General features: G+C 37.6%; 2 protein-coding genes across 3 annotated transcripts in view; both read left to right on the top strand.

The window, feature by feature from the left end:
• LOC107753502 (caspase recruitment domain-containing protein 11-like) overlaps positions 1-5,387 on the top strand; it is a 32,716-nt gene extending 27,329 nt beyond the window's left edge. For both annotated transcript variants that reach the window (XM_016569657.1, XM_016569661.1), the window contains exons 19-24: positions 363-458; positions 576-696; positions 1,071-1,253; positions 2,059-2,183; positions 4,571-4,686; positions 4,816-5,387. In XM_016569657.1, the coding sequence (XP_016425143.1) occupies positions 363-458; positions 576-696; positions 1,071-1,253; positions 2,059-2,183; positions 4,571-4,686; positions 4,816-5,020 (846 nt within the window). In that variant the 3' untranslated portion in view covers positions 5,021-5,387. The remainder of the gene's footprint in view (positions 1-362; positions 459-575; positions 697-1,070; positions 1,254-2,058; positions 2,184-4,570; positions 4,687-4,815) is intronic.
• An 8,425-nt stretch (positions 5,388-13,812) lies between these two features.
• Positions 13,813-23,486, top strand: part of LOC107753491 (guanine nucleotide-binding protein subunit alpha-12) — a 36,354-nt gene continuing 26,680 nt past the window's right edge. Inside the window, exon 1 of the mRNA XM_016569647.1 lies at positions 13,813-14,836. Within this exon, the coding sequence (XP_016425133.1) occupies positions 14,534-14,836 (303 nt within the window). The 5' untranslated portion in view covers positions 13,813-14,533. The remainder of the gene's footprint in view (positions 14,837-23,486) is intronic.

The raw sequence follows: 23,486 nt of genomic DNA, 5'->3' as shown, positions 1-23,486 counted from the left end.
CTCAAAAAGTATTCTCGTAGCTTCGCAAAACTGAAGTTGAGTCACTGATGTCACATGGACTGTTTTATCGATGTCCTTACTACGTTTCTGGAGCTGGGAACATTACAGTTGCGTTGCTGTCTATGCAGGGTCTGAGAGCTCTCACATTTCATCAAAAAATATCTTAATTCGTGTTCAGAAGATGAACGAAGGTCTTACGGGTTTGGAACAACATGAGGGTGAGTAATTAATGACAGAATTTTCATTTTTGGGTGAACTATCCCTTTAAGCTTACGATGCTTTTGGGAAACGCAGCCCTGGTAAATATCACTTTCCATGAGTTCTTTTCTAATAAATTCTCTCACTTCCATTTGTGCTCACAGAACACTCTACAACCTGAGGAGCCCGCACCATCTCAAGACCCCAAGTCTAGTCCACGTCTGTCCAGAGCCAGTGTCTTCATCTTTCAGTTATTACAGGTAACAGGTCCTCTTGAGTTTGCTCTCCCTGCCAAGGCTGCCATAGTGCTGAGGTCTTACTGCAGATAGGAAAAAGAGCAGAGTCTTGCTGAGATTAAAAGAGATCCCTGGTGTCAGTTTGTCAGCAGGGTGGATAACAAGTACAAGAGGATGAACAGCAGTGAGCGTGTCCGCATTGTCAATGGAGGAAATCCATCATCAGTTTCCAGACCAGGTTTTGAAACGCTGAGGCCTGAGGGTAAGACTGCCCTCCCTCATCTTTACTTGTTATTTTCTAAGGAATCTTTGCAGCGGATGCCTTGTAGACAGGCTTCGTACTGTCATGAAAATGAAACCTGAAAATGTCAGGGAATTTGTAAAGCTTGTTTTCCAGAACTGAAAAATATGTAATTCATTAACTCTTTTAGTTATGCTCTAAATTGTTTAATCAGCCTTTTTGAGCACAATCCCCAAAAAATGATTTTCTAAATTGGTTAAAAGAAATGAGAAACCAATGCTTTCGTATTCACAGTGCCACTCGTGTCCATTTCTAGTGTTTATGCTGAATTATACTTGACATTTAGCAGAAAACCGCTTTCAAAGCTGACCCGTGAACTGTTTCTGTTCTTTCAGACACATCTGACCCAGAGAGCGACTTAAACAAGAGCTTGAATCTGATCCCGTACAGTCTAGTGACTCCACACCAATGCCTGCGTAAAAGACCTGTCCTCTTCACCCCCAACATCCTCGCCAAGACCATCGTCCAGAAGTTCCTTAATCTTGGAGGTGCTATGGAGTTCAATATATGCAAACCAGGTAAAAGTGGCTGGAGGAAGGTTGTCCTAATTATAGCAGCACACTGTGGTGATGATGATAGAGATATTGTGTAACCGGTAGCTGCCATTATTAACTATAGGTCACATATATGATAATAAATTCATCTTGATAACAAGGACTTTATTTTCATTTGTTCCATGACTTCAACTCTTATGATACAAGCAACAACCCACTCAGTCTATGTTTAGTACAAGCTTTTGAATGTATGTAAACAACCTCAGATAGGGGATAGAGATTGATTGATTTATTAATTTACTTCTTTTGTTTATATTTATCGTTCTTTTTTTTGTTTGTTTTTTGTTTTTTTTACACAAAACCTAAATAATGTATCACTAACCTCTGAAGTTGAACAGCCTGCTTTACAAGACTAATACTGAATAAGAAATAGTTTCAGCTTCAGAGTTCAGCTAGGCACTATAGTTAGATTCATGAATGAAAGGATCCTCTTAGCAGATTCTTTAAATAAATCATAAATCAGTCTGGATGAGTTAATGTGCACTTAATTAGAATGTGAGACTTAAGTGTAATTAATTACTGACTCGTTGTTCATATGTCAGTGTGTATCTGACTACACATCCTTTTTAGAGTTTAATTTTTGCTTTAATAAGTTGAAGGCTCTTCTTCCAAAATAATCATAAATGGAATCTTTAAGAAACTGGAATTATATAAGATTAATCAAATCAGAACCACAATCTATAAAACCCTTACGATGCCCTCCCTAGATGCAAGCAATGTTTTCCTTGACATGCCTACTTACAAGAACTATTAATTCATATTTTTCCAGACATTGTGACAAAAGATGAATTCCTCATGAAACAGAAGATAGAGCCCATCATTTATTCCAAAGAAAAGCAGGCATGCACATATGAATGCATCACCCCAGAAAACATTGAAGCGGTTGCCTTCAAGGTACAGTAATAAATGTTCTTTTCAGAAGAATTTAATAATAGCTAAATTATGTTTTTGCTTTTATGTGCTGTCATTTCTTCTGCTTACTCAAGAAGCTTGTCAGATATTTATGTGTTCGCTGTTTTGCCGAGCAGTATCATTTTGAAGCGCTTCCTCTCGGTGAGAGCTTAACCCTTTCCTAGAGACACACCAATGGGATTGTCACACTACACCTAGCCCTACTTCCTAACTACTAGTTAAGGGTCATGACATGAGCAATCAAAATTCCCTTGATCTTTTGACATATAAGAGGTCTGTGAACCATTAAAGGGGTCATATGATGCTGCTAAAAAGGCCGTTTTAGGTAGGTGTGGCTGACTCTTAACTTTTATAAAGAATATCTCTTTGGATTTGAGACTTTAGTCTTTGCAACTTTACAGATCTTCTTTATGCACCAAGAGCTTGTAACACTCCAAAGAGAAAGGAAAAATTGAAATCGCATCATATGACCCCTTTAAAACATCCTGCAAGTTTTATAGCATAAACGCCCTCAGGGGAGGTGAGAGAGTTTCTATGGACTCCCACTGAAACTTTACCTGCTGATGTCACTGTTGGACAATGTTTCTTTAGGAAAAGAGTGATTTATACACTTTTTTTTAATGTTATATTTCATATTATTGGCATGATTTCATTTTCGTACTCATCCATCCGTTTTTTCTCAGCCAATATTTTGAGGAGTCACTCCTCAAGCTGCTACTCATCTCTCGCTACTACCAGACACTCCAGTTGATGCACATGTTAAAATTGACAATGCAACCATCCTCTCCTTCTACACTTTTAAGCCTACCTATTTGCCACCTTACCTTAAATATTTGTTCCTTTCTTTTATTCCATAATGGAGCGCGTGTCCTAAGCGTTGCGCATGCCTTAACATCTCTAACTTCACTCCGATTGATGCACGTGAGCAAACAGTGCAATTCTACATTTATTTACCTATTTACCACCTTACCTTATATTTTATTCCTCTATTTTAATCCGTAAAGGAGCGCACGTCCCGTAGCACCTAAGCGTCTCACCTGCCAGTCATTGTTTACACTCCGATTGCAGAGGTGCACTTTTTTGATGTTTTTGTGCACTTTTCTTGCTATATTTTGCCCGTAAGACACACATGTTCAGTTGAATGTTATTTAAGAGTGCATTATACTTAAATTTACGCTACATTTCAGTATTTTGTTCACGTACCCCCTCCGTCACTTTTACGCATTACACTTGCCCCAGTTTGAGAACCACTGCCCCAGGCCATGCCCACTGGTGTTCAGTCGGCTGACACTTGCCTACACCGGATGCGAGCGTTGCGTCACGTTGGGTCTAAAGCATTATAATCAATGACTTGATCTACACTGGGTACAGTATACAGATTCCCATTCAATATCTGATGAACAGCATGCGCTTGAGCTACTCTTGACAACAAGACAAATGGAATAATAAAGGAAGGTTCACTTTGACGTATCCGGTTTAAACAGCTTGTTTGCATCTCCGTACAGGACTTCAGAAAAACGCCGGTGTTAGGAACAAGTGGCTTTGTCTGTACAGGACTTTTTTTTATGTGGGTTTTATGTTGCTTTATGTTTAAGGGTTTTCTATGGATTTGTTTTCAAAACACTTACTCGCATGCGATAGCGAAGAACGTTGATACTGTTTTCCATGCAGTGACATTAACCAATCATAACAGTGGCCATTTATGTGCATGCTTTTTTAGGGGAGTCACCTCTTAAAACGGATCATTTCAGATAGAGGGTCAGAATGGTCTTTTTCCCTTCTTTTTAACTTTTTTTGTCTCGTGACCCTTTTAAACTTGGATTAAGCAATGTTTCACACTTGTCATTTTGAAACTCTGTTAAAACCAGCCGTCTTCTCCTCAGAGTGGACCCTACTGTTTATTCAAAAATATTTTATACAAACAAAGAGCTCTGTAAGTCTCAGTGTGTTTAATTTGACTGAAAGGGGAATCAGCAGTGGCATGTAGGAGACAGACCTGATGCTCCTGATGGCTGCAGATGCAATCTGCTTGTTGGGGGTTTATCAGGTGGTTAGATGAGAGGCAGCATATTGTTTTTCACTTGCTAATGTGTCCGGAGATGAGTCTAATTTTCCACTGCAAATCTCACTTGTTCGAGAGGTGTGCCAAAAACAGGACAAAAATGAGAACCGACACCTCACTGGACGAGTTCTCGATTCTCTCTTCAGTTCTCAGTTCTCTTTTCTGCTATATATTGTAAATTAATATTTACAATATTGTTTAGATTCATCAATAACTGTTGCTTTTTGATCATATCAAATGCAAGAAAGTTTAAAAAGTGTATTTTTAGGGAAAATAAATGCTATTAAATTAGTCTTTTGTTTCTTAGAATAAGCACTGTCTCCTGGAGGCTGATCTGAGCTGTGTGAAAGACTTGTTGAGGAGAGAGATCTACCCCATCGTGATCTTCATCAAAATCTGCGAAAGGAACATCAAAAAATTAAGGCAAGAACTCTTCCAAGGTCTTCGTTCTTGCTAAGTTTCGTTTCAGTTTGAAGAGGTTTAGTTTCATTATTGAAGGTCAAATGATCCTCAGATCATTTAGTGATGGTTTCTGGTGTTTTCCTCGAGCAGGAGGCTCCCTCTGAAGGTGGACTCTGAGGAGGAGTTCTTGAAGATGTGTCGCTCCAAGGAGAAGGAGCTGGAGATGCTGCCGTGCTTGTATGCGGGTGTGGAGCCTGACTCTTGGGGTGGGGTGGAGGATCTCGTCAGGATCATCAAGGACAAGATTTTTGAGGAGCAGAAGAAGACGGTCTGGGTGGAGCAGGACCTGCTGTGACCTGATCACACGAGCAAGTAACGGCTTACGGCACACCAAAACTCGGGTGGAATGTGTGCATGCAGCACAGGCGTGTGAACAGGAAGTGACTCTTGTCAAAAGCGTCAAAGGTGAGGTGTGTTTCTCTCTGCTGTCAAAAAACCAAACCAAACACGTGGATGAGGTAGCATGTGATGCTCCTGACGTTCACATAGTAAGCAGTGGAAATGTTCTCATCCCAGAGCTTCTTATCTATTATTCTCCTGAAGCAGAGCTGTTGTCAATAAAACATGATCCTTCCCTCAATATAGGGCTGCCCACTGAATTTTGCTTCAGCTGTATTCTGGCTGATTTGTGTATAACTGTAATTTGGATCTGATGCCACCATTGTTGCAATATACAGTATGTACTTTTGTCTTTATAGGCACATTACATAAATTAATATTAGTGATTTCTATATTTATTTTAATACAAACCTACGTTTGTAACGTGCTTCTACTCTCTGTGCCGATAACACACATGTGGCTTATTTCTGTGCTCATTTCAGCTGCTACCTTAATACTTGCCAAGGTTTTACTGTATCGGTAGGTCATACTGTATTTCAATGGCATTATACTGTACATTACTGTACATGACATGTCAAGCTCATGACTGTAATTTGCAACTTTGTGGTTTGTTTTTTCATGTTGGCATTATTTTGGAGTATGTTTAAGCTGTCATTGATTGACGTCCTAAAGTGGGCTCTTATCTTAGATGTTATCATAGTGAGAGCTATTTCTGATGTTTACTTAATGTTCCATTACCGCTTGCCATTTAGAAATACCATGATTTATGGGTACCTAACAAGTAATATGAATTTTTTTTTAAGGTAACATTTAAGGTTAAATGTATGTGAATGTATCTTTGTTAATGAAATATATTTCATATATTTCATTAATTATTTGTATTACAGTACAAATATTCCATTTAATCAGTCACATACTACACAGTCATGAAAACTGCATGTGTAATAATTATAAAAGAATTATGAAAAAATATTGAATGACTGATGTCAACTACACTTATATTGACTCCTGTGCTTTTAAACATACAGCATATTGATGATTGTGTATATATTTGTTGTTTGGATTGATGCCATTGAAGGGGAAATTTAATGTACCACCCTTAGCACCTGTTTAATAAAATTAAACAGAAATGTCTATTGTCTAGAAGACAGGCTGGAGTTAATGTTTGTATGATATCTAATGCCATCTTATCCACTGGTGTACATCCTTATGTTGAGGCATCAAATTTTGAAAAAAAAAAAAAAAATCTTTTTTGTGTAATCTCCCACTCCCAAGCTTTGATTTTGATCTGTTTTTGTAAATATTATTTTATAAACAGACACAGGAATGTACTGCTGACACAACATGGTGTGTTTTATGTAATAAATGGTTTTGAGAAGCAGAGTTTCTGTTTTCTGGGTTAAAACTCACTAGATCTGACGCAGATTTTCATGTACATTGTGCTTCAGAAAGAAACTGACATGTTTTTCTTGTTGAAATGAGAACCGAAAATGAGTAAAAGGGCTTAAAAAGAGGAGAAATCCTGGAGAGTGTGTGTCACGAGCAGCGCAGTGGAAATTTCAGTTGGTCCCTGACAAGCAGACATCATGTTGCTTCATGTGGTGTTGGTGGTGGTTCCTTTCAGAGTAGCGTCACTTGCAGACAACAACTCTTGACGGTAAACCAACTTTCCACAGTGATTGTAAACACCATTGAAGAGGCTCTCGGATCTGTCGCTGCTCACTAAAACAAGGAGAAAACGGTTTCATTTAACAGAACGCGTCACATTAGCTTGTTTACAACCCTAAAAGACTGTTACTTTCTCTAGTTAAGCCCATCTTCTGTGTTTTGTTTTTTTTAGAGTGAAATGCCGTGTTTGCTTGCATTTAAATATGCCAGGTTATTGTTTACACCGGGTAATATTAATGCATAAAAGGCCAAGAGGAAGTAGAGATATGAAAATATAATTTGCACATCAATGCAAACACATTATGTTTTGAAAGTCTCAGACAAACAACGCTGGTTTCTGCGCATTGCAGTCCATGTACTTTAGAGATTATGCACAAACTAATTTGTATCCTTTATCATGATATATTCAAAACCCACAGCATGAAAATCCGGTCTCTACAACCCTGATTTGAGTTTTTCATTGCCGTACCTTCCAGCGGTTTTTGTTTGTGCCTTTCTCACACAGCTGATCGCTACAGGAAGTGTTGCGTACGTCGCGAGCGTGTCACTTCGCTATGGCAGATGGCTTGGCAATCTGTTAAATGCGGTGGTCCCTGCATCCATCAGTCAAATGTGTGAGGAGCGCAGGAGCTGAAATGTCATAATAGACTCTCCTTGAAGGAGTGACTGTCACAGACATCAGAACTTTTGTGTCTAGGCCATCTGTATCTCGATATTTCACCCCCAGCTTCAGAAGCCATCAGATCCTACTCATCCTTTGTTCTGAGAAGCACAAGGCATTTAGCTAATCTTCTAGCTGCTCACCAAAGCACAGATAAATGTGTTTTCTGCACGGTTAAATACGTTTTCGAATGTGCGGAGAACTTTGTGCCTTTGTTACAGTTGTTAACAAAAACACATTTTCAAGATCATTGGTTTGATTAGGAGAGGAAAGTATTGGCTCATCATCTGCAACCTTGAAAGGTGTTTAATGCTCACATGCATCTCTTAAATCTTAAAATTATCTCTTTAAAATATAGTATATTATTTCTTTTTATTATTATTATATTATTTTCTTATTTTCATTTCTTTTTTTCTTTCTTCCTCCCTCCTCTTGATAAACGTGGGCTTGTTTTTTCCAGCAAACCTTCTTCAGTCTAATAACAGCCATTTTTCATTGTGGCCATCAAGTACAGAACTCCATTAATGACACATACACTTGTCCATGTATGAGAGTCATTATGCTGGAATCAAAGAGTGGCATACATTTAATTACTTGCTGTTTTATTTATTTAATTAGACATTTTCCTCAATAGTCCTCTGAGACCACATGCCCGCTGGGTTTGGTTTATTCTTATCTCACTTAATTAGGCTGGACAAAGCTTCGAATCAGTTTTCTGTTTTACTTTTGGATTCCCTTGTTAAATACGTTTGGCAAGCGTTTGTGCCGGAAAACATTATTTTATCCACTCTTAGTTCTGTATGTTCTTAAGGAGTAGTTTTAAATAACCTTTTGAAAACAAGGTTAAAAGAATAGTTCACCCATAACTTAACATTCTGACATTGTTTATTTGTTTATTTATTTTTTAAAGATTCATTACGAAGCTCTTACCCTATATCAACATTTAGTGGTGAACGGGCTGTTGAGCTAACAAAACAAAGCACAAAACACAAATCATAAATCACAAAAACTAAATAAATAAAACAAAACAAAATAAAACTAAATGAAGAAACAACAGAAAGAACTAATAAAAGTAGGACTTTTGCCTCACTATGAACATGCATGCTTGAGAAAAAAAAGAGCTAAGACTTCTCCAAAAACATGCAGGTGAATAAAAAAGGTAGTTTTTTTTAGTCTTTGTTAAAAATTGCTTATTAAAGGGATAGTTCACCCAAATTTCGTTTTTACTGACATATTACACATACTACGCCACTGAACCTGTTATAAAATTGTCGACTTTTGTAGTAATCTTACGTTAATGGGCGGAGTAGTGTACATAGAACCGTTTTTATATGTTTTAAATGTTTTAGAACCGTGTATGTCTGTTTTTTATTTGTGAACTGATGTTCAGCTGTTCTTTTCAATAGTCAACTTATTTCATCGTCATAAAGGCACGAAGATACATATTTCATTTGATCAAGCTGAATGCTCACTAAAAACCTAGTAATCACGTTTTCTGGCCATTTCAAGTTTTATTTTGACGTGACACAAAGCAATGATAGCCTAAGTGGGTGAGTTATTTACTCACTTTATAATTAGTCAATAACGCCATCATTTTCTTTAAGTTCATTCAGGCTGAGAGCTTGCACGAAAACAAGAGGTGGGATTTATCACATGAACCAATCACATCCACATCCATAACCGATCATATCCAATTATAGCGTGATGGAGGCATTGCCTCCTCTCACCTGGTTTTCCCCCATTCATTCTCAATTACCCCCCACTAAACCCACCGCACGCTAAGGGGTCTCTGTTGTAAGTCAATGGGCCGAAGGGAGGCAATATATTAGTGCTGTCAAACGATTAATCACATCCAAAATAAACGTTTTTTTTTTTACATAAAATCTATGTGTGTATACTGTGTATATTTATAATAAATATATAAATACAAACACATGCATATATATATTTTAGAAAAATATGTTTATATATTAAATATATTTATATATAATATAAAATATAAGAATATAAATACATAAATGTAAATGTAAATATACGTCAATATTTTCAATATATATACTGTATGCGTCATCACTGGAATTAATAAACAACAGGCAGGACCAATCTAATTTTTATATTATTTTTTATTCTCTTTAAACACATCGTTCTGTTACATGTTCTTACAACATTTCAGCCGAATATAATATTAATTATAAATGATAATTAGATGTGTTCATTACCTGTCTAGCGATGTGTGTTTATGTTGAAAAAACAGTCCATCTTTTCAAATCTTCTATCGCGTGTCATTATATTTATCGCGTTGACTTGTGTGGTTTATTGCTGCGTTCACGCCATATATCCATATCTAATTTCGAGATGACAGCTTGAATGGGGAAAAATGCAACGCTCAATATGGCAGCTCTATCAGAGGAAGCCCCGCCTTCTGAATGAAAGGGCCAATCGGTAATCGGTCACTGCAGCTGCCCTTAGAAGTCCAGGTTGCTATAGAAACAGTTAAGATTCTGAGACGCATGCCTAGGACTGCACATGCGCACTGGCTGGTCTAGCCTGAAAAATAAGCTTTTTTAAATCCTATTTGAGCAAAATAAACAACATTTATAAGACAGTTGTTGTCAGATTTCATTTGTGATTTCCAATATGAAATTTAATCTTAAGTTTGGCGAACAGTTTTGGAGAATTCGATTTTTCCCCATTCAAAGAGATAGGAGCTGCACTTGCATGCCCGAGAGACGTTTCAAAAATGGCCGCCGAGTGACATGACTTGCCTTAAAGGGACTTTGCTCTCTATGAATGGGCCTTTGAATCATTGATTCACCCGATTGGTTCAAAACACAGATTCATTCAGAAACTAAACACCGCTGTGTTGCTCGGAGATGCAGTTATATATAATTTGTATTTAATTATTATAAAGTTCTAAATACTGTTTTTATATAGCATGCAAACATTGTTTAGAAAAGCTCCAATGCATCTTACATGGTAAATTAAATACAACTCTCACCATAACAAATGAACAGTCCTATGATTTCCCAAAGTTATAGCACTTGGTGCTCCATTGCTGCCTTTGCTTCAAAGCATAGTGGGAAACATGGATGGCAGTGCTGGTTATTTCAGCATTAGCTTGCTTCAACACGCTCCAAGAATGCTATCAAGAGCAATTTGCCCAATGAGAAAAATGGATACTTGTATATTTTTGTGTTTCTTTCTGATTTGGTGATCAAAATGTGTAATCATGGCTGTGTTGCTCTCTGAAAACCTCTTCAGCTGCGTTTCGTGTGCATGTTGATTTCATCTTTCCCCCAAAAACCCAGTCCAATTAACCTCCTGCTTGAAAATCAACTTGAAAGCTTTTGCATTAAATGTTTTCCTTGTGCACATCAACTCAACAAATAGGTTTAAGAACTCTGAATCACAACCACAGTAATCAGAGACTGTTTTTCCTATGCTGTGAATGACATTGAATAATCTACTTGGAGGAGGAATGAAAAAATTGTCACTATTTATATGCTAATGTTGGAAGTCCTGTTTTTCATATGTAGGTGGTCAGTGGCACAAAATTAGCCTGCTCTACTTTTCTGCACCTGTGGTTTCAGTAAGGAAATGCCTTTGTGGTGCTGTGCTGGGAAAATGTTTAAATATTAAATATCATATTATATTGTTGACAGTTTGTGTAATAATGTTTTGGCACATGAGGAGAGTGTCTTATTGGTGTAGAAAATATTGCAAAATCATACTAATTATCTTTGACAAATTATGTTTTGATTAGGAATATGCTCTTTATATGGTTTCTTTACCTGTGGATTTTCTTTTCTTTTCTCTTTTTGTTTGACACTTATGTATCTAACAGAGCTCATTTTACAATAAATAAATGACGTATGTGGATGAGAAACTATGATTCAAATGAAATGTATGAATGTAAGCGCAGGTTAACACTGCCCTCTGCTGAATACAGTTATTTTTTTATTATAATGCAAGCAGGAGAGCGCAGGAAGAACATTTTCCAGATCTAAATCTCATGCAAAATAAACTATATATATATTTCTAATTTGAATTCTAATTTCTAATTTGATTTGAAATCTCAGTAGCATTTTAAAACTTTTGAACAAAGAATCTAAAATCTAAATACTATGTGACTTTGCCAACTTGCTATCAAACTAAATCCAATTTGTCACAAACAGTGATGGAATATACCCCCAGCCTTATAGAAATACATCAAATTGTCATCAAAATTGTGAAAGGCAAGCCATATTTGTCAGGCATTATTAAAAAAAGTGACTACAATATAGGGGGTTACTAAAATAAAGTGGTATTTGGCTGGTCATGGTCAACATTGCAGCTCACTTTGGAGACATGCTCAAAAATGATTTTTTAATTGGACTATGAATATGACTCATGAGAGAGGACAGCATCTTAAAACTACTTCCAAAAATGACTTGAATATAGCTCTTCTATGGTTAACAAATTTTCTGGAGATTGCAAAAATTTTTAGATTAGTAGGCTGAATTTTTGTCAAAAGGCACAAGTGTTGCATTATATTTTATAACATTATTTCCAATATTTATGCAATGAATATATTATTAACATTTGAAAAAAAAAAAAAAAAAGAAGCCATTTTGCTGTCATTGACTAGGGCTGGCTATCCATACAGGTTTCCTGATTCAATTTTAATTCACAAGCTCTCGATTTACATTTTGGTTCCATTTAATTTCTATTCATTTCTGTATATATAATGTCCATTTTTTACATACTGTATGAAAGAAACCCTCACTGCTAATGCTGTAAATATACAGAGCAGTGTTTCAGGCTCATTCAAAGCAGATCTTGTCTTTTTGAACCATTCATTAAATAAATCAGCTCTTAGAATTAATTTGTTTTGAGAATCAGCTACATCTGCTGCATCTTATGATTTGAGCCACTAAAACGAGCTGGCTCATAAGAGTTATTTGTGCATGAATCAGACTACACGGGTAGAGTTGTTTTAGTTTTTTCTGTGCAGCCCACAAGAGTAATGCAACAAAAAAGACATTTCTTCACATTATTCGCAGTAGACTCTTTTGAATCTATTGGGTCACATTCAGTACAGACTGCAAGCTCAAATTCACAGCTCAGATAAAATGATTTATTTCGCCTCGGTGCAGAATAAAGGAGGTGAGTTTCACAGAAGTAAAGCGGTGCAGAAAACACTGATACATACATCCATCAAAAAGTCTTAGTATAATATGAATATATTAATTAAAATACATTTTGTATTTATCTAGTAGTATCTAGCATTTAAAATATTTTGCTGTAGTGTGTCAGTAGGAAATATCAGTTTACATTCCCAAACATTCATTTTGCCATTAATTGTAATAATCCAGTGAGATTTTTGTTTGCACAACGAGTCTGACAACAGCCAGTGCTTCACCATCATCCAGTCTGTCTGGAATACATGAAGAAACAGAACAACCTGCGACAAATCCAGAAGAACTGTGGAAACGTGTTTCCAAGATGCTTGAAGAAACCTATCTACTTTTGAAAGCATCCTCACTTTACAATTTTTACACAAGTGCCTAAATCTTTTAACAGTACTGTAGCTTTGCAGGTAGGTCTCTTGAAGCATCTTGGAGACGTTGCCACAGTTTTTCTGGACTTATTCAGTCTCAGTTTTTATAAATCTATTTTTAAAACACATGCACCAAGCCCTTTGGATGTATTCAAGTTTCTTATATATATGTGACCCTGGACCACAAAACCACTCATTAGGGTCATTTTTTTGAAAGTGAGATTTATAAAGCTGAATGAATAAGCTTTCCATTGTTGTATGGTTTGTTAGGATAGGAGTAGGACAGTATTTGGTCGAGATACAACTATTTGAAAATCTGGAATCTGAGGGTGCAAAAAAAATCTAAATATTGAGAAATTCGCCTTTAAAGTTGTCCGAATGAAGTTCTTAGCAATGCATATTACTAATCAAAAATGAAGTTTTGATATATTTACGGTAGGAAATTTACAAAATATCTTTACTTAATATCCTAATGATTTTTGGCATAAAAGAAAAATCGATAATTTTGACCCATACAATGTATTTTTGGCTATTGCTACATTGCTGGTCCAGGGTCACATACTGTATATATATGAAGAGTTTATTTGCAAAAACAGATATTCTGTTTTTTATTATGTTATCATGTTTTTATTGTGTTTGTTAGCTGTATTTTTTGTTGTTGTTGTTATTTTTCCTTAATCAAAATAACCCAACTGCAGTTTGATTGAGAATAATTGGAATGCACAATGAAAAAACATGATTTTTGAAAACTGTTAAAAACGGAGTTATCTGTTTTTGCAAATGAACTCTTCATATATAAATAGCCTATATATAAATTAATGGCAAAATGAATGTTTGGAGATTTCCTTTTATGATCTCAGGCATCCTTATTTGTCACTGATCCAAATGTTTCATGTTTGCATCATACCTTTTTCTCGTGCATTTTGCCAGGTTTCATGTAAAGTTTTAATTCTGCCACACAGACGGCAGTGCATGAGCATGATAGACAGCAAGGGGCCACTGTGAAACTATGACATTTCTGACACTGGCTGGAATCCCCCTCATGTCAGTACAAACGCCCCTCTCGCTCGGACCCCTACCGGCCAAGAGCCCAACAGCAGGAGGGGCGTCAGTCCAGCAAACAAACTTCCCAGAGAACCGCGAGGAAACATCAGAAAGTCGCTCGCGCTCCTCCAGAATGAACGTTTGGAACTTACGTCGCTGCCAGTATATAAAGGAATACGGTTTCCAGCTAAATAACATCTCCTGAGCACATTTAGCGCTTGATGTTTTTTTTTCATTACCACAAACAACGGATTTGTTTAGTAACGTTAGGCAGCTGCCTTTCTTCATAGTTTTAACGGACAGCAGTGGTCGCTTTGCGGGGGAAGGACCTCTTCAGCGTAAACGCCTTTACAGATGTCTTTATAATGGAGGAAAATGTTTATTGTGCTTCAGCTTTTTTCTTTTAGTTTGTTTTAACCGGTGAATATTCACAGCAGATGTTTGCCGGCGCCAGCTGAGTCTATTCCATGTAGATTTTGTATAAAACATAAAGTAAAGTTCTTTGGCACTTTAATGAATACATCAGGTGGTAACTAACCGCGTTCAAGTTGGAAAGGATGGCCGGCGTGGTGCGCACCCTGAGCCGGTGTCTGCTGCCCGCTGAGGCCGCTCACGATGACAGGAGCAACGGGAAAGCACGAGACCGCGAGCGCGAGGCGAAGCGGCGCAGTCGCGAGATCGACGCCAATCTCGCGCGCGAGAGACGCTCGGTGCGGCGTCTGGTGAAGATCCTGTTGCTGGGCGCCGGAGAGAGCGGCAAATCCACCTTCCTCAAACAAATGAGGATCATCCACGGCAAAGAGTTTGACCAGAAAGCGCTGCTCGACTTCAGGGATACGATCTTTGAGAACGTCATCAAGGTAACGGTCTCACGCGCGTGACAAGTTTGCGTGAGGTTTTGTTGTTTCTGACGTCATAATTGTCTGTTTTGTTTGTCAACAGTTTTGTGAATTTGCTGCGTTTCATAAAATTCAACTTGAATTTGACTAGATAGAGAAAATATTATTTATTAAAGTTATAAAGATAGATAGATAGATAGATAGATAGATAGATAGATTCATCTAAAATGCCACCCTTAGAAATTTGTATTTGGTTTATATATTTAAGAAATAAATTAAAAACAGACAGACTGACAGATTTGAAATCTGTATAGAAATCTCTATATATCGCTATAGAAATTTTCATCATATATTTCATATTTAAGAAATTAATTAAAAAGGTAGGTAGTAGGCAGGCAGGCAAATTGATAGATAGATAGATAGATAGATATGAAATGCCACCTATAAATTTGTATGTAGTTTATATATTTCATCATAAGAAATTAAATTAAAAACATAGATGGGTGACTGTAAGTGTAGATAGATAGAAACGTAGATAATTAATAATCTTAATAAAATAATTATGTTGTGTTGCATCAAAACATCCTAAAATTATGTGGTGTCAGGTTGTTTAGTTATTCTAAGGTCACCAAGGTACGGTGGCCGAGAAGTGCAAAGCAGATCACAATTCTGAAAACAAAATAACAAATTACAAACGCAAATGCAAGTCTAAAAAACAAAATAACAATTCAGAAAGCACAACAACAAATCCGAAAACAAAATAAGAAGTCAGAAAACACAACGACAAATCAGACAAACCGGAAAAGGTAGGTATAGTTGGTTATAGGGATTACTCACCGCTGACTGGACGAGACATCTGTCAATCAACGTATACAGGGAAGAACCAGCCGAAGAACAGCAGAGTCGTGGTAGAAAGTTCGGAGATGGTATTAAAGTAGCTCAGTTTAAATGTATTGTATGAATTGCCCTTACTCTGGAATAAAAAATACGGGGTGTCTATTTACATTTAGTTAAAAGTGGCTGTAAATCATCAGTTCCAGTGGCGCAGATGAATAAGCGTAATTTGTTATTTTGTTTTCAGAATTGTGATCTGCTTTGCACTTCTCTGCCACCGTACCAAGGCCATGTTTCCTTGCCCAAACATGCCTGTTTCCTGCTGTGACATGCAGTTTTGTTGCAATAAGTAGAACAAACATTCTCTACAGAAATGAGAAACAAATGCATTTTTTTTTTTGCATTCAGCATAATTAATACTTCCCCAAAGTCTGTGCTTCAGCGATCAGAAAGTGCTCACATGAACTCTCATCACATGTACATGAACCATCTGTCAAACATGCTGACTCACATGAGCTACTATCAACCCTTTCTTTAGCTACATATTAGATGAGTGCAAATATCCAGGTTAGTTGGTTATACAAAGGTTTTGGATACCCAATCCATGTGAAAATGTTCACTTTTTCTCTATCTGACTAATTCATTTTGCTGTTAGTCATGTGATGGTTGCTTTAGGCATCTGCTCTACCGCAAATCAGAATCCCAAGGGATTATTCTTGAGTCATTTCCCTGTAAGCATGTCTATTTAAGGTGTCTGTGTTTAATAACAGTGTCTTGACACACAGCTCGGAGTTAACAGGAAAAGAGTGAAAATGCATCCCAGAATGTGTGTGTAAGATGAGATATCGGGCCTGGGGCTGTTGGAGTTACAGAGGAACATGAGGAACAATGTTTGGCCTTTCTGGTAGAAGCAACTTTTTTATAACCCAGTAATCACAAATCAGCATCTTAACATTTGCAGGCTGGCAGATGTTCTCTCGTAATTACCACAAGACTAAGCTTAGCTGTCCTTACAATTAGCAGTACATTGAGTCACTTTGTTTGGTCTAGGTTCATCCCTGGCTCTGTTATGAACAGAGAGATTGTGTCTGACTTATCATTGTGATCAGCTCATGTGCTTTCTGAGCTCACGTGTCTTTGGATGTCTCAATATGTCCTGATTTTTCCCCTATCTGCGTACTTTCTGCACTTGTGTCTTCCTCTCTTTATCTCTTATTTGGTTTTACATTTGGCTTGGGAAGTTTACTGATGGCATCTGATGTGATCATATTAGCTGCTGATGGCAGAAGACTCTAATTACAGCCTGCATCTATGTTACAATAGGGATAGAGAAGATCTAACATTCTTTTCATGTTGTTCAATACGTCTATGTGCTTAACAAGCACTAGTTGGCTGAGTCAGAGCTTTTCTGTGGCGTTTATTTATAAGAGAGCTTTGTTCAAAAATCAGTGTATTGTGCATCGTCTTGTCACTTGTCATCTTTATGGTACTCTGATTTCATGTTAGATGAGATGTAATTATATGGATCAGTGATATAATGCTGATTATGTCTTATTTAATAATTTATTAAAATATATAAAAAAACAATACAACAGGCAGAAACACGCAGAAAAAGACATAAAACTGAAAATTATATAACTGTGTATCAAGGCAAATAATCTTCTAAAAATATCAGACAATTTGACCTTGTTTGACAAGACAGATAAAATATGAGATACTTGTTTATGATGTGTGTAAAAACAATAATAATAATAAATTCAAAATAAATAAAACACTTTTTACCTTGAAAAAAATATTAAACCCAACTACATTATCATTAAATGAATCTTAATATGCTGTTGTATTATATAAAAACTTCTTAAAAATATGTTGAGTAAAATTAACATGCTCTACATGAATAAAAAACATAAATAAATGCATTTTTTGTCAATAATCATTCAGTACACTTAAGGTACTGAATGATTTATGTATTGAATTATGTATTGACATTTTTCTCAGTCATTAAATTTAAACTTTTGGTAACACTTTAGATTAGGGAACATTATTCACTATTAACTAGTTGCTTGTTAACACATGCATATTACTAGCATATTGCCTGTTTATTAGTGCTTATAAAGCACATAATAATGCATGACCATATTCTAGACCCTACCCAATACCTAAACACAACAACTACAACAATTTCCTTACTTACTATTAATAAGCAGCAAGTTTATTGAGGGAAAACTCTTCATTAATAGTGAATGTGTGTTCCATAATCTAAAGTGTTACGAAATGTTTTAAAAAAAAGTTTTGCAAACCAACTTGAATACAAAGATTACAGTTCTAGGAACCTGGTGCATGTGTTTTAAACTAGATTTTTGTCATTGTTCCATATATAATAAATGCTTTTCTTCTCTATTGGACATAAATATGTCTGTATTCTGGCAAACTATGATGTTCATTTATTCAGTGGGAAACTAAAATGATAAATATTCCTATCCTTGGTCTTGTTATCTTACCCACAGTTTGGTCAAAAGCAGTGCTGCCAGATCAGAGGTTTGGCTCAGTGGAAGAGTTTAGCTTTATATGGAAAAGGTTATGTTTCTCAGGATGTCAGAGCAGAGGTCCACATGTTCCATCTCCATGGTGTTTGTCCACCACCAAACATTTAGCCAAACTGCCAGACATCACATCATGTGTCCTTCCCACAGCCAGAGAAATGTGTAAGCTTTTGTCCATAGTTTTCAGGACAAGAGTGACTCCAGGAGCCCATGTCGTACAGGGACAAGACTGAGGCAGAGCTAAAAGATTCACTTTGTTTCGACTGGGACCGATTGCGATCAGATCCTCTTCTAACCCACCCGGGGAGCAAAGCAGCAGAACTGAGCTTTCTTTGTGTTGATGATGTCATCTCAGTTTATTTTCAATAAGACCCCTTCACCACAAAGTGACTATAGTGAGCTGAGGAAAACATTATAATGTAGCTCTGATCTCTTTCATTAGCTCCAGAGGCAAATGCTGAGACCTGTGTTTTGGAGCATCTACCTGTATGTGTATACGAGAATTGAAGTCAGTTTTGTGACTAACCGCACTAAACGCCCTAAATGTATGTGTTGGCGCTGATTACATGGACCACTCGCTGCCCTGCCAGTCAAGTGAAATGAGCAAATTGCCGTGAAGAATGTGCCTAAAGTTTTGTGTTTCTGTGTGGTTACCATGGCTTCTTGTCACAAGCCACCACACTTGCTTTTATTAACTGTAGTTGTTAAAAACATCTCAAGGTTATGAAAAGGTTATGAAACACCTTTATTTAGATTTGAGAAACTTTTGGGGGGGTTTAGGAAGCAAAAAGTAACACAAATAAAGGCCAAATGACACAAAAAGATAATTTATAGTACACTAGAAACTACTATAATTATATTAGCTCTTTAAATTCGAGGTGGATTCTGATTGGCTGTCAAGGTTTTAAAGTCTAAAAGTCATTCATACTCTGTGTTGTTAAAACTTTACACTTTTTATTAACAAAACCATGTTTCATGTGATATAATGACATCTAAATTAGCTGCTTTTATTCAAGTCAAAATATTATTTAACATGGCTAATCAACTTACATTAGGTTACAACAACAAGTCAGGTCAGGATCAGGTCAGTTAGAAATAACCATCCATAGTTAACAACTGCAGAGTTTCAGTTTTTACAATGCTTTTATTGAACTAAAGCTTTTATACGCCCATGTGGTACTTTTTTGTCCATTTTGCCAGAATGTGTATTTTGATGACATTTAATTGCTTTGCTGCATTTTTACTAGCATATAGATGACAAATTTCAACTAAAAGCTACAAAGCTTTGTTTTTTAATGCTGAGTCAGAAGTATGATACTTTTTTAATTTAAAAGTTTTGTGAAAGTTTAATGTAGGTTTCCTAGCTTTCTTTTATTTTTAATTTTTTTAGGAAGTATAAATGTTCCACACTGGTGTTAATACTTTTGTAAAATTGTTTGCAATTCATGTAATTCAGTTCAGACAGTAGGACTGTGGCCAGTAAAAGGAAAGCATGTGATAATACTTAATTTCACAGTCTAAAGATGTGTGAAGTGGCTTGAGAACTGGACTGGAGACCTTGTTTGTCGGCGATGAAGTCAAGGTCAGATTGGAATAGCTCCACAATGGTGGTCTCTGCGGGCTTGCGGTATCGCACAGTCCACAGAACCAGAGGGAATGCCTCTCCTCAGTGCACAGACAGCGAATGCTGCAAACAATGGCGATTCAGTCGTGCCATCATCTCCCCTCTGACCGTTTGTCATCACCCTGCTGTTCAGCCCATCCCTCTGAAGGCTCTAGGATTATGACAGTGTTGGTGATATTTGTTTCACTGATACCAATTTGGAGCAACCCCAGTCCAGACTTTTCCTCAGGGTGGAAAAAACTAGAACAAACAATCCCAGAGGTTAACAGTCGCATGAGCGAATCTCAGCCTACGTGCTGATCAAATTATTGGCTGTTTTAAAGATAACGTTATCTTCATTTAAGCCACTTTACAGTGGCAAAGTTCCAGGAGAGAGTCCTCTCAACTTCTTCCAGATCCTTCCAGTAATGCCTTTTTTGAATGTTGCAGCGCCATTTGCCCAGAGGTGGTCTGTCCGGAAAGGGTGTAAAATGTTTTTACAACCAATGTTAGTTTTTAAAGACAACCTTGTTAGATAAAATCTAAATTGAATTCAATTCTATATCACTTGTTTGATGGTTTGCTGATCCAATCAAAACCAGATGGATAAAATCAAGTCCCACCCAATGTCATTTGATATACTAAAAGGATGCATTAAAAAGGCTAAAGGTGTTGTGTGTACAGTCTTCAATGTCCAAATAAATGATTTGATACACCACACAATCAGTCTTTCCTGCCTTGTTGTTGTAAACCCACATTGAGTAGGCTGAGTAATTTAGCCTATGTCTGGGAATTTATTACTTCCTAGATCAGTAGCTATCTATCTAGTCATTTCTGTTAACTCTTTAATGGTCCTATCTTTGATAGGAGAGTGATCTAAAGACTGACCTGATACTGACACTGCTTGTCGGGACACGATAAGATCTCACCTCCGTTTGGCCCCGCGTACCCCTCACTCATCACTCTGACCCTTCAAGAGTCAGTTTCCCTATTGCAAAGCTCTTGATCTCTTGTGCAATGGGACACCATTTTCAGTTGAGCATTTCCTCTGTTTACTACATCCTTTAGAAAATAGTTGTGGTATTCAGTAACTGCCCAGAATGTGTTTTTGCTCCATCATCCCAAGGAAAGCGTGTATGGAGGAGCAAGTTACCAAAAAGTTGTACCACACCGAAAGGTTTAAATGCATGCATCCTGCTCAAAAGATCCTTGCGGGGGAGGATAGGATACAGGAAGTAGCTGAAGGGTGACACAGGGAGCAAGCATATATCAAGCCCATCTTCCTGTGTGATAAATCTGAGAGTTCCTCTGTGACCGGAGTCTTGGGAGGCTCCTTCACAGGCGGCTTGTTTATAGCTAAGGAGTTGTTGCTGATTTAGCTGTGGTTGCTCAGCGGTGGGGAAGCCGTGAGCGGCTGCCTGGTCCACTCCCCACATCTGCTTACGCTGCGAATTCACAGCACTGCCATTACCACCACTGGAGTGATTATTGTGCTTGACACGCAGGGCCTGTCTAATGCATGTCAGATGAGGGCCGACGGATTAGATTTGCTGTCAGCTGCGTCTCTCAGCAGAAACCAAGATCCCTGAATAATATCATTCTTGCTCTTTGTTGACTGAACATTCAGGAAATCCCCCCTTTTTCAACAAACAACAAGGGAAAGATCAAGAATTGTCTGTTGTAGACTTAAAAATGATATGGAAAACTGTGGTTTTTGCCGAAGACTTACAAAACAAGTCCCTTTGGAAGATGCCATTTAAAACAAACACTTAAGGCTTGTTTTTCAGGAGGCATTTCAGAAACGATAGGAGCCTTGCTCACGGCGAGGTGAGGTTTTGGTGGTTTTCAAAGCTATTTTTGGGACTTTGCTAATGACTCAGGAAGAGATTGTAAGCCCTGCAACTGACCTCTCCACTGTGATAAAGCTGCCTAACCGCTCTCTCTTTTCTCTCGCCCTGACGGTGTCAATGGATCCAGCCAAGGAGAGCAGGAGGATACGTCTACGCTTCCCTGATAGTGTTGGCCAGAAGTGGGTGAAAGGTCAGAGATGGATGGGTGGGTTTGACGCTCTCTCTTTTCTCTCGCCCTGACGGTGTCAATGGATCCAGCCAAGGAGAGCAGGAGGATAACGTCTACGCTTCCCTGATAGTGTTGGCCAGAAGTGGGTGAAAGGTCAGAGATGGATGGGTGGGTTTGGGGGGTTGCCTCTCAGAGACAAATAAAGGCAGAAGTGTGACTGAGTTTGGCCCCTAGGAAAGTACCCTGACAACCCTGGACTAAGGCACACTATTAAGCGCATTAAGAAGAAACAACAGGGAGGCCTTAAGCACGAACAACTGTTTACATTTGTGAACTGTTTGATGGCTCAGGGAATCTTGGGATTTGGGAGGTGGGGGAATCTCAGGATTTGATGGAGACAGCCAGGCTAACAGGACTGTACCACATTCATTTCCTGTCGCTGCCCCGCTGTTTTATTGGTTTTGCAATGTAACCGTCTCGTGCTGATGTACAAATCCCTCACACATGCGGACAGACTAGGAGTTTTCATTGCCTTTACACTCAAACTATTGACCTGATGTGCTGGAATGGCATTAAACGGACTTGGGTCACTGGGTCAAATCCCACGAAGCACCTGTGCCTGAGGGACCCTTTATCTTCTTCAGAGACAAAGGCATGCTGGCTGCTCTAATTACTCTAGCATACGTTTACTCTGGGCATTTTTGAGTGCTAGTGTCGATGATTCATACTGAAGAGCAGAAGAAGAGGACCAGGACCCCCTTCTGAGACCCTGAATATCAGGATGTTATTCCACTGCAACAAAAGGAAGTGTGCTGCAAAGGAGGATTTTCCTCGGTTGATAGTACTGCAGTTATTATCGAGAAAAGTCAATGGCCTTATGTTGCATTTACAAAACGTCTCTTGATATTTCTGCTCTTCCACAGAGCCCAGCCCTCCTGGTAACAGTCAGAGGCTCAGTTCAGGGTTTTGTGTATTCGATGTTATGCTTGGAAGCAAGGAGGCTCATCGTGGAAGTTTAGTTTCAGTGCGATTGCTGTTCTCAACAGAGCTTTCTGGAGATGTTTTCATTTTTGGCTTCATAGTGTTTCAGCTCTGGGATCAGATCTTTCTTCTAAATGCAGTACAAGCATGATTTAAACAGTGGTATAAATTTAAAGTTTAAATCTTAAACTTTTCTTAATTTTTTGATTTTTTTCTTTTTTTGTATGTAATTTTTACCCAGAGGTATAATTATAATGCTAGGCAAGTTTTTTGCACCAAAAGTAGTTTTACAAAATGTTCTACTTTCTCTCTGACATTTTTGTTTAGAATAAAGACCTGTTTACATCAACTTAAAAAATATGGTCAAATTTTCACATTTGTTTTGTCTGTTCAGACCAATTCGTAAGAAACGGCTGAATGAAAATGCAAATTCATTCTCTGACAGTAGGTGGCGCTTAGATGCATTAGCAGCCATTCATTCAAATTAAAATGTTTATCGCAATAGTTTTTGCACTGTACATATCTCTTGGTGTAAACACAGGTAGGGCTGTCGCAGTGAAGGAATTTCCCTTGCGGTAATTTTGAGTGGCTCAATAGCGCGGTATGCGGTTTTATCGCCATATATATATATATATACACTATATATATATAATCTGTGTGTGTATGTGTTACGATATGAGATCATATTCAG

Source organism: Sinocyclocheilus rhinocerous, unplaced genomic scaffold (genome assembly GCF_001515625.1).
Source record: "Sinocyclocheilus rhinocerous isolate Xijiao unplaced genomic scaffold, SAMN03320098_v1.1 scaffold1303, whole genome shotgun sequence".
NCBI classification, from domain to species: domain Eukaryota; kingdom Metazoa; phylum Chordata; class Actinopteri; order Cypriniformes; family Cyprinidae; genus Sinocyclocheilus; species Sinocyclocheilus rhinocerous.
The sequence above is the reverse complement of the archived record's forward strand: the minus strand, read 5'-3'. Positions and strand labels throughout refer to the sequence as shown.